General features: G+C 41.7%; 1 protein-coding gene across 3 annotated transcripts in view; it reads right to left on the reverse strand.

The window, feature by feature from the left end:
* The window catches only part of GALNT14 (polypeptide N-acetylgalactosaminyltransferase 14), a 596,567-nt gene that overhangs the window by 94,750 nt on the left and 484,680 nt on the right, over positions 1–17,137 (reverse strand). For 2 of the 3 annotated variants that reach the window (XM_033937530.1, XM_033937528.1), the window contains one exon: positions 14,600–14,724. In XM_033937530.1, the coding sequence (XP_033793421.1) occupies positions 14,600–14,724 (125 nt within the window). The remainder of the gene's footprint in view (positions 1–14,599; positions 14,725–17,137) is intronic. The other variant, XM_033937529.1, reaches the window with a different exon arrangement.

Genomic DNA, 17,137 nt, shown 5'->3' on the forward strand with positions numbered 1-17,137 from the left:
TAGGAATGCGGCTCTCAAGGAGGGACTTTGACACTCTTGATCTAGAATCAGAAAATAATAGTAAATATTGAAGAACTAAGGCCAGTACTGGGCAGACTTGCAGGGTATGTGTCTGTATATGGCCTTTTGGTTGAAGATGGACTGGGGAGGGCTTCAATGCCTGGGAGGGTGTAGATGGGCTGGAGTGAGCTGTGACGGAGACTTCAGCAGTTGGAACCCAAGCACAGTACCAGGTAGAGCTTTGGATTCTTGCTCAGAAATAGCTAAGAAGGAAAAAATTTAAATTGAATCAGTTTGGGCAGACTGGATGAACCATTCGGGTCTTTATCTGCCGTCATGTAACTAATGGGCACATATCATAAACAAAGGTGGAAACAAACACACTACCTAGTTCAAGTTCAAGTTTATTGTATTTGATATTCCGCCTAAGTACCTAGGCGGTTTACATAAAATGGAAACATTTGTACAAATGCTTCAAAGGTAATAACATAATCAGAAATCAAAAGGACATACTAAAGTAAAACTAAGTATTGTAGACTACTGCAACAGCCTCTACCTACCATGCCCAAACTACATGATAAAACAACTACAGACCGTTCAGAAAACAGCCCTCAGACTCATCTACTCCCTTAGCAAATATGACCACATCACCAATGCCTACCTAGACTTTCACTGGCTACCGATAAAAGCAAGAACCCAATTCAAATTCTACTGTCTACTATTTAAAGTAACCCATTGTACTGCACCCAGTTACCTAAACAACCGCCTATACCGTAACCTCTCACCCAGAATAAGGAGAACTCGGAGCCTATTCGCCTATCCTCCTCTCAATGGTACCCGATGCAAGAAACTATACGACAACCTTCTAGCAACACAGGCAGCGAAAATTGACCCTACCATCTAGCTGCTGATCAAAACAACAGACATTAAAGTATTCCGAAAAGAAATCAAAACACATCTATTCAAAAAACACCTCCCATCATTCTAACCTCATTCTTATTCGCACTAGCATATTCTCTCGTGAATACCACCACCACAGTAACGCCTAGTCAATTCTTCAAACCATTTCCCTAATACATAGTCAGAAACCTAAACAAGAAATCACCGTCTGTAACCAGAAAACTGCTTCCTTCAACGTTATGTAATTCTCTACTGTATCCTGAATGTATTGTTATTCATCATTGTAACCTGTTATATACTTGCTTCTTTGTTTTGTAATTCTCCTGGAAATGTCCAGACTACTAATTTGTAATCCGCTTAGAACCGCAAGGCACAGGCGGAATAAAAATCACTAATGTAATGTAAAGGGTAAAAATGGATACCTGAGGAAGAACGGTAAAAGGGTACATCATTTAAATTTTGTTAGGGGGAAAGGAAGGGAACAATAAGGGATATCTCTTGATGAATATCCACAGTTAGGAGCCATTCCTGGCCAGTTAAATACTTTTCAATATGGAGGGAATATCTTTATAACTGCTAATGAGGAAACAATGTCATTTTGAGCAGACATTTTTTTTTTTTTTTTAATTTATTTTTACTACAGTTCATTTTCCAGAACAGTAAAGAATGGAAGTTTACAGTCAAACGCCATTAGGAAATAAAATCATTCTTAAATATTAACTATTTCCATCCAGCCCACTTTAAGGAAAGGGCTAACTTCCTTTTTATTTAACAATATAAGTCAAGAAAAACAAGAATTCCCCTTAAACAACTAGGGAAATACTCCTCTATTTAGATGCACTAATAATATAACGCCTCAAAAATTATCTGCTTGAGTTTTCACAACTGCAGCATTCATTTGGTATTTCAAACACTCAACAATATAGGTGCTTGCAGTTGAAGCAGGCTATTCAGATGGGGTTCCCTGAATGGAAAAATTTGAAAACTTATTTTAGCTTGAAAATCCTTTGCTACCAAACAGATTTAATAGGACATCAGGCTGCCCAGTGATATAAATTGATTTCTGGATTTTTAAATAAAAAACCAAAAAATAGTCTTAGATATATTTGGAGTATCGAGTTAAAACAGCATATTTCTGTTTCTCGTTGGCCACGAATCTGGACTTGGAGATTAAGATGTACAATGTCAGCATCTATGAGACAAACATGGTTGTTTTTATTACATAGAATTTTTTGGACTCCAGTTCGGTTGAATAAAGTAGATAGTTCTAAATCTAATAGATGTTGGCATTGTCATATTGATATTGGGACTTTGGATCATCTTTTATTTTTTTGTCCATTGATACTTGGCTTTTGGAAGTCGATTTGGGGGCAAATTAATAATATTCTTCAATCCTCTATTCCTTTGACATATGAAGCAATAATTTTTTGGAACGATTCTGCATGATAAACCCACTTTGGATAGAAATAATAGTCGCCTTTTCATGATTTTATCAGGAATAGGGGTTCAAATGATCACATCTAATTGGAAAAATCATGATAGGATTAATTTTAGTTTTTGGTGGGCAACTGTATGTGCAACATATAAATATGAAAAGATTATGGCAGAGCGTTTAGGGTTTGTTAAATCCTTTAAGGGGATTTGGGGTCCATTAACTAATTTTGTCACATTATAATTAAAGTGATTCCTTTTTCTTTATGTTAGATTCCTTTGCACATCCAGGGTGGGTGGGGGGGGGGGGTGTATTATTTATTTAGAGGTATAAATTTCATAATATTCTATAATATTGATGAGTATAATATAATATCATTACTTTTATAGGTTAAGAAGGGATTTAAAATTTTTATTGTAATATTTCTGATGTTAATAGTGTATTTTCATATAGTTTTTTTTTTTTTTTTTTGATTTTTCAAATGTATACATTGTCAAGTTCAAACTATCAATAAAGAAATTAAAAAAACAGTTACTAGGTCTTATTTTGTTCATTCATATTCAGGAAACTTTCCAGTTGAACAGAATCCCAGTTGCACAAGGCACTTGCATGGGAACTTTAAGTACAATGTGGCTCCAAGAGCCAATACTCTGGGTTTTAAAGCAAGAAAAGCTTTCCTCCTCATCTGGGTAGATCTAGCTACATCAGGAAATATTTGTACTGCATCCCCACAAAACTTCACTTGTTTATTTCGAAAATAAGTCTTCATAATTAGACTCTTATCTGTCTCATTAAGACACGTCAAGTTTCAAGTTTATTAATTTTTAATAAACCGACCATCAACTAGCCGGTTTACAATAAAATGTTAAAATAGGGATAAAAGATTATACTTATAAAAGAAAAGTTTAATGAAAGTGTACATTAAGGACATGGAAGGGACAAACTTGAAAGTGATGATAAAGGGGAAGGGGAGGGATAAAGTTACATAATTGGAAGAGGAAGAGAAAGAGAGAGAAAAAAAAAGGAGTTTGAAAGGAAGTGGAGGGAGAGGATAAAACATTAGGGATAGGATTGCTTCATAGAAGCAGTTGGTTGAGTAAGAGAGAAATAATTCAAGAGCAGTTGAAAGCATCTTGAAATAGGAAAGTCTTTAAGCTAGTCTTAAATTTATCAATTTGTTTTTCATGACGGAGTTGATATGGTAAGGCACGTAATTAGTAATGTAGACCGATTCAGTATAGTATCTGAAGAATCTTCTGAAAATTCTGTAAGATTGAAATCAGTTTGAGCAGACATTTTTATTTATTTATTTACCTATTTTGCAGTACTATAACAGATATTAAGTGCCTGCCTGGTTGTGTTAATTTGGCATTTTTCTGGATGAGAAACATGCTGTAAATAGATTAACCTAAAAAAAAACCCCAAAAGCAGGACTGATCTCTTACTCTTTTATAATGACTTTGTATTCCAGCTACTGTGCAGAACTGAACATACTTGTAGTCGTAGGAGCCATCTTTTCAAAATGATTGGGGGTGCTTAACTCGGCACATATTACCATGCCTGTAAAAAGGAAAAGGTCATGGGCACAACTGGCCAAGCCATATTTAGATGTAGAGCACAGCGGATAGTATACACATTGGAAGGACTTGTGGATAAAAGAAGAGCTATGGAAGCACTGAATGTCCTATCTGTCTCTCTTCCTCCCCAATCTCATCTCATCCCCCCTCAATTTACCCCACTCCACTTTTCAACTCTTCCCTCCCACCTGCGGCCATATCCCTCTCAGTCCAGCCAAGCCTGGCTTATCTATACCATCCATACTCAGGCAGGATGCCTGCTTATTTTTGTGAAGAAGGAACATGATGTTCCTTTCTATTTCTTTATCAGTTAGGTTCTCTCCATTTCAAAACTTTTTCAGATCATGGCGTCATAGACTGCCAAAACTCTCTCTGTTCCCCCTTGTCCCTTCAGTAAAATAACTTGTATATCCTGGTGACCTTAAGGCTGGAGAAGAATACAAGGTAACAGTTATTCCCCACCCTTGACCCAGTCTCGCTAGACAAAAAATGTTACTTTTGTGTTTAATTTGTCTTACATCCTCTATCTTTGCATTTTCTTGCCCTTCTGCTTCTTATCTGCCTACAATTTCTTGAACTTTTATGAGTTATTTTTCAATCTCCTTTTCATTTCTTTCATTGATTTTGACTCTCCATAGCCTGTCTCTCTATTTTCTCTCATTCTCAATACTTTCTAGTGTCACCCCTTCATGTTATTTCTCATCCATTCACCTTCATGGCTCTTTCCTATACTCTATCATGACCTCTCTTTCCTCTTACCTCTGTCTCAGTTCTTTTCCTAGCCCCACAAAGATGCACTCACATTTCTTTCAGATCCTCTTTCCTCTGCATCTTGTGTCGTCTCTACCAAATCATGTCCCTTCACAGTTCCATTCACCCATTATAGCTCATGTTCGCTCCCTGAGTTCCTCTTGTTCTCACAGCCTGTTTATACTCCACTCAGCTACACTCCCAGTTGCTATCCCCATCACTAAGCCTCTATTCAGTTCAGATATTTCCAGCTCTTTAGAGCAACATTCCCTCTTCCAACCAATGTTAGGTGCCATTGACTCGTGTTCAAGTCCTAGCAACTTGATAATGATATCAAGTTTTTGTGGCAGAATACAGAAGTAGATTGCTGGGATTTTCTTCTGCACAATATAAATTTGATGTTATCACCATTATCGCATCAAATGTGATCCTCCGCCTCCAATACTGCCCATCTGTTGCTGCCCAGATGGGTGGTACATCATTAGTTTGACATTTCCGCTGAAACCTGTCTGCCTTGGGAGGCCCTGCTGGTAGTGAGACTAGCGACGGCATAGCTTTCAGCTTCACAGGTGCACATGAGCCCATGTACTATGGCTGGAGCTCCCAACCAATAACCCCTTTCAATTCCTTTTACTCCTTCCTAGCCCCCTTTATGCCTCTCTCTACAGCTCCACTACAGAGTCTGTCTTGATCACCCAACCCCTTTTCCCTTACAATTCCTTCCTTCCAGCCTTTCACAGCAACATTTTTCTCCCATGCAATACTCCCTTCCTACTCCTTGCCAGCAACCCTTTTCAATCCCCTTCATCCTTTCCTAGCCCCTTCTATCCCTGCCCTACATCTGCACATCAAGTCTCTGTCCCCATTATCCAGCCTCTCTTTCCCCATACATCTCCCTTCTGCCTCTTTCAGTTTTTCACAGCAGAATACTCTCTCCTTGCTAGTACAGGCATTCCCTGAGTTAGATGCCTGACTTAAGTACAACTCATACTTAAGAATGAAGTTGCAGCTTCATTTGATTTCACTGAGCAGTATTTCTAATGGCATAGACTCCTACACTTCTCCTGTAGAAGATTCAGGAATGATGCATGACCACATTAAGAACAATGTGTGGTTGTGCATGCTATACCTTAGAGGGAACACTGGTAGGGACAGTTGGCCCTTTTGTCAACTGGGAGCAGAGGTAAGCAGTACGAATCTTAAAATCTATAAGTTCTGAGTTACATACAAATCCAAATTAGAACAGCTTTAAAAATCTTTGAAAACCCTCACAGCGCCCTCTAGGGTTTAGTCTCACTCTGTCTCAGCAGCAACAGGAAATACACAGTTGATCACAGTGTGAATGGTAGTTTAGGTCTCCCTTGAGATAGAGCTTACTTATATCCTCCCAAATTCACTGCAGGTGTTCTTGAATAAAAGGACAAAATATGAAGATTTGGATGTGAGGAGCTTTGGTGAACTTGTGACCCAGAGAAGCATACAGAAAAAGATCCTTAATAAATATTCATTTATTGCACAGAACATTTTTTTAAAAATACAGACTAACTTTGGGCCTCTTTTACTAAGCTGTGTTAGGGCTTTAGCGCGCGCTAGACGCTAATGCCAGCACTGAGCTGGCGTTAGTTCTAGCCGCGTAGCATGGGGTTAGCGTGCGCTAAAAACGCTAGCGCACCTTAGTAAAAGGAGCCTTTTGTTTCATTAAAAATGCTTTTCAGAGAATTAAAGTGTTTGTAAATTAAAACCAAAGAAACATCAGTTCGATTGGTTATTCTAATTAAAACAGTAGACTAAATTGCAAAAAACTACTCACATTAAGGGCCTGTTTTAAGCCACGCTAGCGGTTGCTGCGTGGTAACGGCCCCAAAGCCCATAGAGATTTAAAGGGCTTCGGGGCTATTGCAGCGCGGCAGCCGCTAGCGTGGCCTTGTAAAACAGGCCTTAAAATACAGTACTACCTAAGTTTTTGGTGTGTTTTTTTCTCATGGCTCAACTTAGTGTGACCTATCTAATTGCCAGATAAGTACCTCTTTATATTATTTATATTTTATGTGCTTAACTTTCACTTTTAACTTGAATTCTCAGTTAAATTTCTTTTCAGCTTATTACACGGCTCGGGTAAGTCTCCTTCTTGAATCAACTTTACTTTAAACCAACTGAATCCAGAAAGAACATTTTTACTAGTCAAAAATAATTACCTCAGCACTCAGGTAGGCGCTCACATATGTTTAAAATAAAATTACTTTATTTAGAACCTTTGCAGCACCACTTCAGTTAAACCCTTTCACAGTCACAAACAGCACTGCAATTTTCTGTTTCTCTTACCTAAATTAATTTAATTCATGAGAGATACAGGACCAGAACATCTTCCAGTTACCTTTTTTTTTTTTTTTTTTTAGAAATCTTCAAGACACAGGCTCTCAGATACAAAAAATTCTCAGCCTCTCCAGAACCTTAAAATCTTATTCAAAGTATGTTTAACATGAGCTCCCTTAAAATCCTACTCCCTTAAATCTCTTTTTAAGTAACAAGAATTACCTAGAAAACTATTTCCTCTTTAAACCGTTCCCACAGATACCTTAAAACACTTAGAAATTATTCGAACTGCTCAATTTTGACTAAGCTATTACTCAATTATTCATAATTACACAGTCTTTAATCAAAATTCAGACTTCAATAACTGTACCTAAACGTACTGATACAACAGCAGGCAACCCTTTCCCAACACCGAGCCCAACTGCCAAAATTGTTTTTCTCTTTCACAGCTCACCACACACATAATTCCAAACCTGGAACACACACTCACCCTTGTATGTACATATATTCACATACAAGCACATTCATACAGCACTACTGTACCTTTTTCTTCCCATGCTGTTCCTAGCCATAAAACTGCCCCTGAGCTGCAGAACCACTCAGGGGACTTAAGAAAATTTAGCCATAGCCCAATTTAGAGCTGTGACTGCCTCCCTGCTCTCTCTCTCATGCCCGGAACTGCCGAGGCATGAGAGCTGTTGGGCTTCTGTGGGCTCTCTTCCAGTCAGGAGGTTCTCTGGCCTAGCTCGGGCATTTTCTCCACCTTCTCTCTGCTCTTTCCAACCACTCTCGTACGTGTACACCACTGTGCATGCGCTCACATCCTACGGCCTTAATAGGCATCTCTGGCCCCTTCAGACCTAGCCTGCCCCTGGCCAGGGTCCTGCAGTATATCCACCATCACATGCGGCCTTAAGAAGATCCCCAACTCAATGCTGGGCTGGGCCCTACTCTCTAGCATGCCCCCATCTGGCCTCTCCAGGTCGGGTCTCAGCTGCAGCTTGGCAGAGGTCCGTTCACCTGCTCACTGCCACTACGGCTATCTCCAGCTCTTCTCTGCTTTCCCGGCCCCCTTTAATCCTCGGCATGCTCCTGCACCAACTTGGCCTCAACTTCAGCCCGGCTCTTCTTCGCACGTGTGGAAGACTGCGCATACGCCGCTGGCTCCTCACTCAACTCCCCGCTTCCCAGCGGCCCACAAAACAGATCACCGCACTGCCGGGGAACAGAGTCTGCCTGCCACCAAATCAGGACCTGCCTCCTCTGCAATCCTGCCGCCCGGAACAGTGATGCCACACCCCCTTCCAGATCACGGCAGGACTGTGGTCCAGACTGCCTTCACTGCTCGTCCTCAACACTGGAGTCTTGAGGGAACCAGGCTACAGTGCCAGCAGTTGTGTAACGTGGGTGAGTGGCGCCTCTCCTTCACCCTCTCCCCTGCCGCACACATGTGCCCCTTCCCCGTACCTTTTTATCTTCAGCGTGAGCAGCCACGAATTTGCTGCTCGCATCGGCTTCAGTGCGCTCTCTGATGTCACTTCCTAGGTGCGGATCCCATAAGTGATGTCAGAGATAACGCCGAAGCCGAGGCGAGCAGCCAGTTTGTGGCTGCTCACACCGAAGTTAAAAAGGTACGGGGGAAGAGAAGGGAAGGGAGGGAGAAGAGTGGGAAAGGGGGGGCAGAGAGCAGGAGGGATGCCAGTGCCCCGATGAAGACCGTGCCCAGGTTGGACCGCCCCCCCTTACTACCCACTGAGTGCCAGGACTCTCCCCCCCAGGTGGGTAACAAAAACATTTTTTTAACTGGATACACCTTCACCCTTTCCCAGCAAACACAACTCATATAGAAAGGATTGTCACTGGTTGTATTATCTGGGTTAGATGGATGGAGGAAGGGTAACTGTGTATGAAGCTACATGACACTATAGTCACAGTAGGGACGGGTTCAAAAGGAGAAGAAAGGAGCCAGCAGTTGTGATAATTAGATGGTTGGCTGTAGTACATTGTTTGTACGATGGTTGATTATGGACTAAAATCTGAATAAAAATCTCCAGTTCAATTAAAAAAAAAGTCTAACATTTAAACAGTTTTCCTTTAGTGGAAAAAGTCAGATGAAATTCACACTCCACATTACTCTGTCACTGCACTGTGTGACCCACAGAATACCATTTAGAGACACAGAAAGATTTAAAGTTTGCTTTCTTCGGGGTTTTTTTAACAGTAATAGCTGGCTCAGTTTTCTATGTCCCTTGGGTGAATAATTGTTCTTGTCCTCCATGAGGTGACCCTGGTTTGTTGTGTTTTTTTTTTTGCCTCAGGCTTCCTAGTGCACATCACTTGCTTCAGCTCATTCGAAAGCTGCTGCGGGAAATTTCCCTGTAGCCTGTTCGGCACGCTTCAGCTCCACTGATTAACCTTGTGTTTCGACACAGTTTCCAAGGCGTAGCACCTGATGGCATGTCGTAACTCAGCTCCCATCCGCAGCGGCTGCCACTCTGCAACTTGATTAGGCTTAATGAGCGGGCCATGGGACACTAGAGGCTATTTCTTCTTCTGATGGATTGAAGCTTGGTGTCCTTGTGACTGTAGCGCAGGGATTGTGAGCACAGTAACATGGGCTATTAAAAAAGTAGTCATGCAGTTTCCAAAGAGAAGAGCATATTAATGCAAAAAAATAAAGTGTATTTTTATCTTCATATCGATGTCTACTAGACAGTAGTAATCCTAGGAAAAGCTAAAAAAAACCATTCAGCAATAGAGGAGACCCTACTACTACTACTTATCATTTCTATAGTGCTGAAATGCGTACACAGCACTGTACACTTAATATACAATAGGCAGTCCCTACTCAGAAGAACTTACAATCTAATATGGACAGACAGGCAGGACATCTCAGGGTTGGGGAGTTTCTGGTAGAAGGAATGGTACAAAGGGTATAGGTATCTATAACGGGTACAAGTGGACTGATTTTTTACTGCATCAAGATTTACAAAGACTAGGGGACATTCAATGAAGTTACAGAGTAATATTTTAACATGAATAGGAGGAAATATTTTTTTCACTCGAGGAATACTTAAGCTCTGGAATGTGTTGCCAGAGGATGTGGTAAGAGCAGTTTTTAAAAACGGTTTGGGCAAGTTCCTGGAGGAAAAGTCCATAGTCTGCTGTTGAGACAGATATAGGGGAAGCCACAGCTTGTCCTGGATTGGAAGCATTGAATGCTGTTACTATTTATGCTTGTGCCATGTACTTGTAACTTGGATTGGCCTCCGTGAAGATGGGACCACTGGGCTGGATGGACCATTGGTCTGACCCAGTAAGGCTATTCTTATGCTCTTAACAGCGAGTGGGAGTTAAGAGTTGAAAGCAGCTTCAAAGAAGTGGGCTTTTAGTTTGGATTTGAATACCGCTAGAGATGGAGCATGACGTATTGACTCTTGCAGCCTATTCCAGGCATGGCGGCGTGACAAGAAAGAAGGGACGGAGTCTGGAGTTGGTACTGGAGGTAAAGGGTACAGATAAGAGGGACTTACCCAATGAATGGCGTTCACAGGGGGGGAGAGGAGCATAGGAGGAGATGAATTGATCAGGCTTATTCTTATCCTGTATTTAGGAAATTATTTAAAAACTCATCTGTTTGATAATCAAGAATGTTGATCTTCAAGCTTTTTAATGATTTTATCATGCCGTCTGTAAATTTTTCTTTACAATTAGGTTGTATTTTAGTCGAGATATTAATACGTGTATGTTTAAGTTGTATTTTAACCACGATGTATAATTCTGTCCATAGAAATGTGTATACGATTGTATTTATCTACTGTTGTGAACCGCCTAGAACTAATGGCAGGGCGGTATACAAGAAATAAAATGATTATGAGTGAGGAGAGATATTCAGGGGCTACAGAGTGAATGCATTTGTAAGTCAGTAAGACGAGTTTGAACTGTATTCAGAAATGGATGGGGAACCAATGAAGTGACTTGAGGAGGGGGGTAATGTGAGTATGAGGGCTCTCACAGAATATGAGTTGTGCAGCAGCATTTTGAACAGATTGAAGGGATGAGAGGCGGATAAGCGGGAGACCTGAGAGCAGTACGTTGCAGTAATCTAAGCGAGAGGTGATGAGAGCTGGAATAAAGGTTTTGGAGCGTGCTCAGAGAGGAAAGGTTGGATTTCGGTAATAATGTAATGTAATGTAATGTAATTTATTTCTTATATACCGCTACATCCGTTAGGTTCTAAGCGGTTTACAGAAAAATATACATTAAGATTATAATTAATAAATAGAAATAAAATAAAAAAAGGTACTTAAAAAATTCCCTTACTGTCCCGAAGGCTCACAATCTAACTAAAGTACCTGGAGAGTAAAAGAGAAGTGAAAAGTAGAGATAGATAAAAATAAAAAAGTAAAAATAAATATTTTAACAAGATAGCAAATTGATCAATATACATTGTAAGGAAGAAGAAAGGAGAGAGAGGTATAGATGCAGAAGGTGGAACCGTTGAACAGTAGAATTCTGAAGAAATTTAAATGATATAAATAGAACAAAACAAAGTCAAAAAGTAAAACAATAGATAAGAATAAAGATATTTCATAAACTGGTAAGAAAAATAATAGGAAGAAGCGACAGGTTTTAACAGTTTAGCCTTAGATCAGGACTCACACATTCCAATTGCAGTAAGGGTGGGTAATTTTGACACTGGCTTGAAAACGTCCTCTAAGGGAATAATTCTATAGTGAGGGTGCCATAATTTAGGCTCCAAGAATGCACATAAATGCTCAGAATACCAGCACATACTTGTGTAATTGCCATTAATCTGGTTACATGCTGTTCTACAACATGGTACCCAAATGTGATGGTCTTGGAATTCCTCGGACCCTAATACCACCAGATCCTCCCACAGGTTGGAACTGTCCTTCCCCTCGCTAGAGGGCGTTTCCCACGCAGGAGGGCTAGGGACCTCCCTCCACTTCAGAATCACTGAGCTCTGGAACAACCTTGCCTCCCCTCTTCGGAACTTGAGCTCTCTCCAAGTTTTCCGCAAACATCTGAAAACCTGGCTTTTCTCAAAAAATGTAAGTCTCCCTCCAACTTAGGAATCAAGGAAACTCTTATATCTTGGCATCCCAAGTCCTCTAAATTTTCTTCACACTTCTACCTCTAACCCTCTGTTGTAGTTCCTTCCTATTTCTCCTACTGTAAACCGCGTCGAGCTCTATGAACGTGGAGATGATGCGGTATACAAACCTAAGGATTAGATTAGATATGACAAAATCTGTTGTCAATGCTTGCAATTCTATTTCTATGGCTAAGCCGACTGGGGAAAGACCTCAAAAGTCCAAGTGTTTGAAAATGCTAAAAGCAAAAACACTTAAATGGGGCCTTGAACATTACATTACATTACATTACTGATTTCTATTCCGCCAATACCTTGCGGTTCAAGGCAGATTACAAAAGAAGTTATCTGGCCATTTCCAGAGGAATTGAAGAGTAGTGAGAGTTGCTTCAGAGAATTGGGATGAGTCTTGCAGTGTTAGTTTGTCTTCAAGGATTTCTTGAATAGGATGGTTTTTATTTCTTTTCTAAACGATTTGTAGTCTGGAGTCGTTATCAGTAAATTGGAGAGTTGGTAGTCTAATTTTGCTGCTTGAGTGGCTAGAAGGCCATCGTACAGTTTTTTTCATTTGACGTCTCTGATTGGAGGATGCGTGAAAGGTTTGTGTGTTCTCCTGTGTCTGGTTGAGGTAGTTTGGATTAGGTGGTTGTTTAAGTAGGCTGCACTATCTCCATTTATGGCTTTAAATAGTAGGCAGTAGAATTTGAATTGCACTCTTGCTTGTATTGGGAGCCAGTGTGAGTTGAGGTATGCCGCCATGATGTGATCATGTTTCCTCAGGGAATAGATAAGTCTTAGCACTGTGTTTTGAACTGTTTGTAGTTGTTTTATCATGATTGTGGGGCAGGGGAGATAGAGTATGTTGCAGTAGTCTAGAAGACCTAGGACTAGGGACTGGACCAAGAGTTAGTATTGTTTTCTGTCGAAGAATTTTCGAACTTGCCTTAAGTTTCTCATGACCGCGAATGATTTTTGTATTGTTTTGTTGATTTGTGGTTGCATGGTACAGCATCTGTCTATTGTAATTCCTAGAAGTTTTAGAGTGAGTTGTATGGGGTATGTGATTGAGTTTATTACTAGATTTGTTATAGTTGGGGTTTTATTATTTTCGAAGAGAATGAATTTTGTCTTGTCTGGGTTCAGTTCCAGTTTGTGATAATTCATCCATGTCACAATTGTTTCAAGTGTCCTGTGTAGTGTGTCTGTTATGGAGGACGTTGGTTGGTCAAAAGGAAGGAGAATGAACATAATCATTGGTCATAAAACCCTAGTGTATTTTTTCTTTATTATTATGAATTACACCTAAAATAATGTGCATTTAATACATATACTTATGTGATCGATTGTTGGCAGTTTCAAAAATGGTTTTCTTTAAATACTTTTCATTTTTCAAATGTAACCTTTAACATATTGCATTTTAAATTTCAATTGTGTAATATAAATAGCACTTAGCTTGTTCCAACGGAACCTTGGCGTGTTTCACTGTTGAACGGCTTCTTCAGGGGTAGTGCTTTATTCCACAATGCAAAGCCAAAGCTGTTTTTAATCGATCAATTACAAGTGCACTGGTTGTTATGTTCTAGAGCCAACTGCGTGCGCGTGACATCATAACGTGGCATCCGTACATGCGTGGATTGCCTCCTGCCCGACCAAAGCAGGCAGCGGGGGGGCGGAGCTAGGGCAGGACTGGGGTGGAGATGGGCAGGCCTGGGGGCGGGTCTAGGCAACCCTACTTTTACAAAGCCGGAATCTGGGCCTAACACATGGTAATGCATGATTTTACTGTACACTAAAAGCCCTGATTTAACACAGAACTTTGGGGGGATTTTAAAAAATATATTTTATTGCAGGCTATGCATTAATGTTGTCATTGTGCGGTACCTACACAGAGTTAACGCAGGACCACTTTCCACCTCCTATAGGAAGCCTAAGTGTTCTCGCGCTAACTCTGTTTTAGCCAATTACCGCAGCATGTTAAGAATAATACACTAGATGGTTAACATTTCCACATCCGCTCTCCACCCATGACACATTCCTTCCCAAAAATATATTTTTTAAATGTGTAAGGCATGGGCTACGTATAATATTTCTGCAGTAACCTGTTTGCACATGCTAATCATGAATTAAGGTCTTAATTCCCTTTAGTAAAAGGGCCTCTTGGTTACTTAATAGGGCCCAATATTCAGAAAATGCTGTGCTCCTAAATTTATGCTCCTAAGTTAGCCTCTAAATTTGTGCCCTACTTTCAACCAAACTTAGAAGCATAAGCTTGCAACTGAAAATTCATCTTAATTTAGGAGGTTAAAAATTATCTGGCCGATATTCAAAACTATTTAACTATTTGAATGGTTCCTAGCCAATTAAATAACATTTTAGGTCCAAACTGGCTAACCAGCTATATCATGTAATTTATCTGGTTAGGCACCAATATTTAGCTATACCACTGGATGGGAAAGCGAGATAGGGAAGTAAGGCAGCAGGGGCTTTTTGCATACCACCTGTGGCACTTACCTCTTTAATCCTTTGCAAGAGAGGTAAGAGCCAGTCCTTATTGACCTCACAATGGCTGTCAAGAAACGTCAGAACGCTAGCCTGAGTCACATCTGCTCCTCGGACTCTGGATCGGATCAAACCTGCTTGAAGAGACAGATAATTTATTCAAGTAATCTTCATCCTAAAGTGAAACCAAACATGACCATGATACCCTGCATATCAAGACAGACTTTTCTGTAGTAAACATGGCCACTTAAGGGCTGAATATTAGTGCTTAAGGAGCCAACAGCTGACTCCACCTCCAGAATGCTCCCAACATAGCCGGCTTTGAGTTAGGTGCTAACTGTGATATTCAGCAGCATTTAACCGTTTAAGTGCTGCTGAATATTAGTGGCTAGCCCCAACTAAGTGATTTAACCAATCAGAGGCAAGCTAAATTACTTTGAATATCGGCCCTAACGTATGCTTCCTTTCAAAACAGTTTAGTTTGCAGGATAAGGGCTAGAGAACAGCATAGAGTTCAGTATGCTTGTTGAGTCTTAGTGCACAGTCTGTTCCATCTTTAAGACAAGATTCTTGACTGGAAAGCCAAATTTGGTGTCGAGCCAACATGGAAATACAACAAGGTTCGTCTTCCTTCAGGCTTTAGTCCTTTAAATTAAAAATGTGATTCAGAGAGGTCACGTGATGCCATGAGCACGTGAGGACGTCTCCTTGCTCGCTCCGGGGCTGCCCTGCTTACATTACTGATAAACGGCATTTTCCCCACTTATTAGTGGACCCGCAGACCGTCGGAACCTTTGCCTTGCATGGACAGATACCTCACCAGATCGAGAGAGCACATGCAAGCGAAACCGGCGCGTAAGGATCGGGAGACAGCGCGGCCTAGTGAAAACAAGATGGTGACGAGCCCCGCGGCGGCGGTCTCGAATCTTACGGAGACTGCGCTGAACGATATTAAGGTCGCACTTGCACAGGTACTGGGGCCCAAATTAGAATCCCTAACGGAAAAAATTTCGAATATCGAGACGCTACTGGCGGCGGCGGCGGCCCGCACCACTGAGTTAGAACAGCGGGTTTCCACTTTGGAGGATGCCTCCGCGACCCAGGGAGCTGACCTCGGCGCACTGCAGGCGCAGGTTCGAGCACAAGCGGAAAAGCTGGACGACTTGGAAAACCGCTCTAGACGCTCGAACCTGCGCCTGTTGGGGATCCCGGAGACGATACCGGATCGCAGCCTATTGGAGACATTGGAGAGATGGCTACGGGAGGAGCTGCCGCTACCTCAGTCCTTGGGGCCCCTCTATATTGAACGGGCTCACCGCCTGGGCCCTCGCCCTGGACTAGAGGCGCGCCCGAGGGTAGTCATCATGAAGTTACTAAATTTCAGACATAAAGTGGAACTTCTGCAGCTATACCGCGCTAAGCGAGACGCCTTGAAATATGAAGGAGCTTTGATCCGCATTAGTCAAGATTTTTCTATGGCGCTGCAGGAACGGAGAAGGCCCTTCTACCCACTTTGTGCACAATTATCGGACAGTAAACAGAGATTTCAATTTAATTACCCAGCTCAGCTGCGGATCTGCTCTAACGGTGTGTGGAAGTCCTTTCAGTCCCCTGAGGCGGCAGCTGAATTCATCAAGCGCCTTGGAAGACCCAACAGGGGGGAAGACTGACTTGGTGGAGTATACTACTAGGGCTGGACTTACACAGGTGTCTTGCTTGATAACTTTTACTGTTCCCAGGGGATAATGTTATATAGGCTATGCTGAGCCTTTTATATCTGCGGGCCGGGGTGGCCCTGGAGACGGTGTCTTTCGTGGCCTACTTTCTTCTATAAGATGGGAGTTGTAGAGAATGTTGGGGGGCATGGGGGGGTGGGACATTTCTGGGTAGCAGCGGCACTATTAATGGGGTTTTTTGTGTTCCTTTCTATCTGTTATCTGGGAGTTACTTTCCCAGAGTTGCATGCACTGTCTGTAGTGGGGGTGAATGTGGAGTCCTGGGGTGAGGCTGGGCACTCCAGGACATCTTTTACTGGCTGGTTTCTTGGCCTTGCACAGCATGGTGGGGGGCAGTATGGGTGACAGGCCATTCCGTATACTTTCCTGGAACGTTTCAGGAATTACTTCCCCTACTAAACGTACGAAAATTTTATCTCAATTGAAACATCATGCGGCTGACATAGCTTGCTTGCAGGAGACTAGGCTTACTGATGCAGAACACCAGAAGCTCCGGAGAGGTTGGGTTGGGGATTTATACTATGCTTCTTCGACGGGGAGGAGGGCGGGGGTAGCCATATTGTTTCGGAAGGGCTTGCCTTGCACAGTCACAGCCCTGAGGCGTGATCCCAAGGGCCGATATCTCTTGGTAAAAGTGGCTGGACCGGGTGGGCCCTTTAGATTACTGGTGGGATATGGCCCTACTGGATATCAGCACTCTTTTTTCCAAAATCTGGTTAATATTTGTTTACAGGACTCTGATTGTCCCTTAATCCTGGTAGGTGACCTGAATCAAGTATTAAATGCGGGGATGGATCGTTCTGGGGGAACAGGA

The sequence above is a fragment of the Geotrypetes seraphini genome, chromosome 3, assembly GCF_902459505.1.
Source record: "Geotrypetes seraphini chromosome 3, aGeoSer1.1, whole genome shotgun sequence".
Taxonomy (NCBI): Eukaryota; Metazoa; Chordata; class Amphibia; order Gymnophiona; family Dermophiidae; genus Geotrypetes; species Geotrypetes seraphini.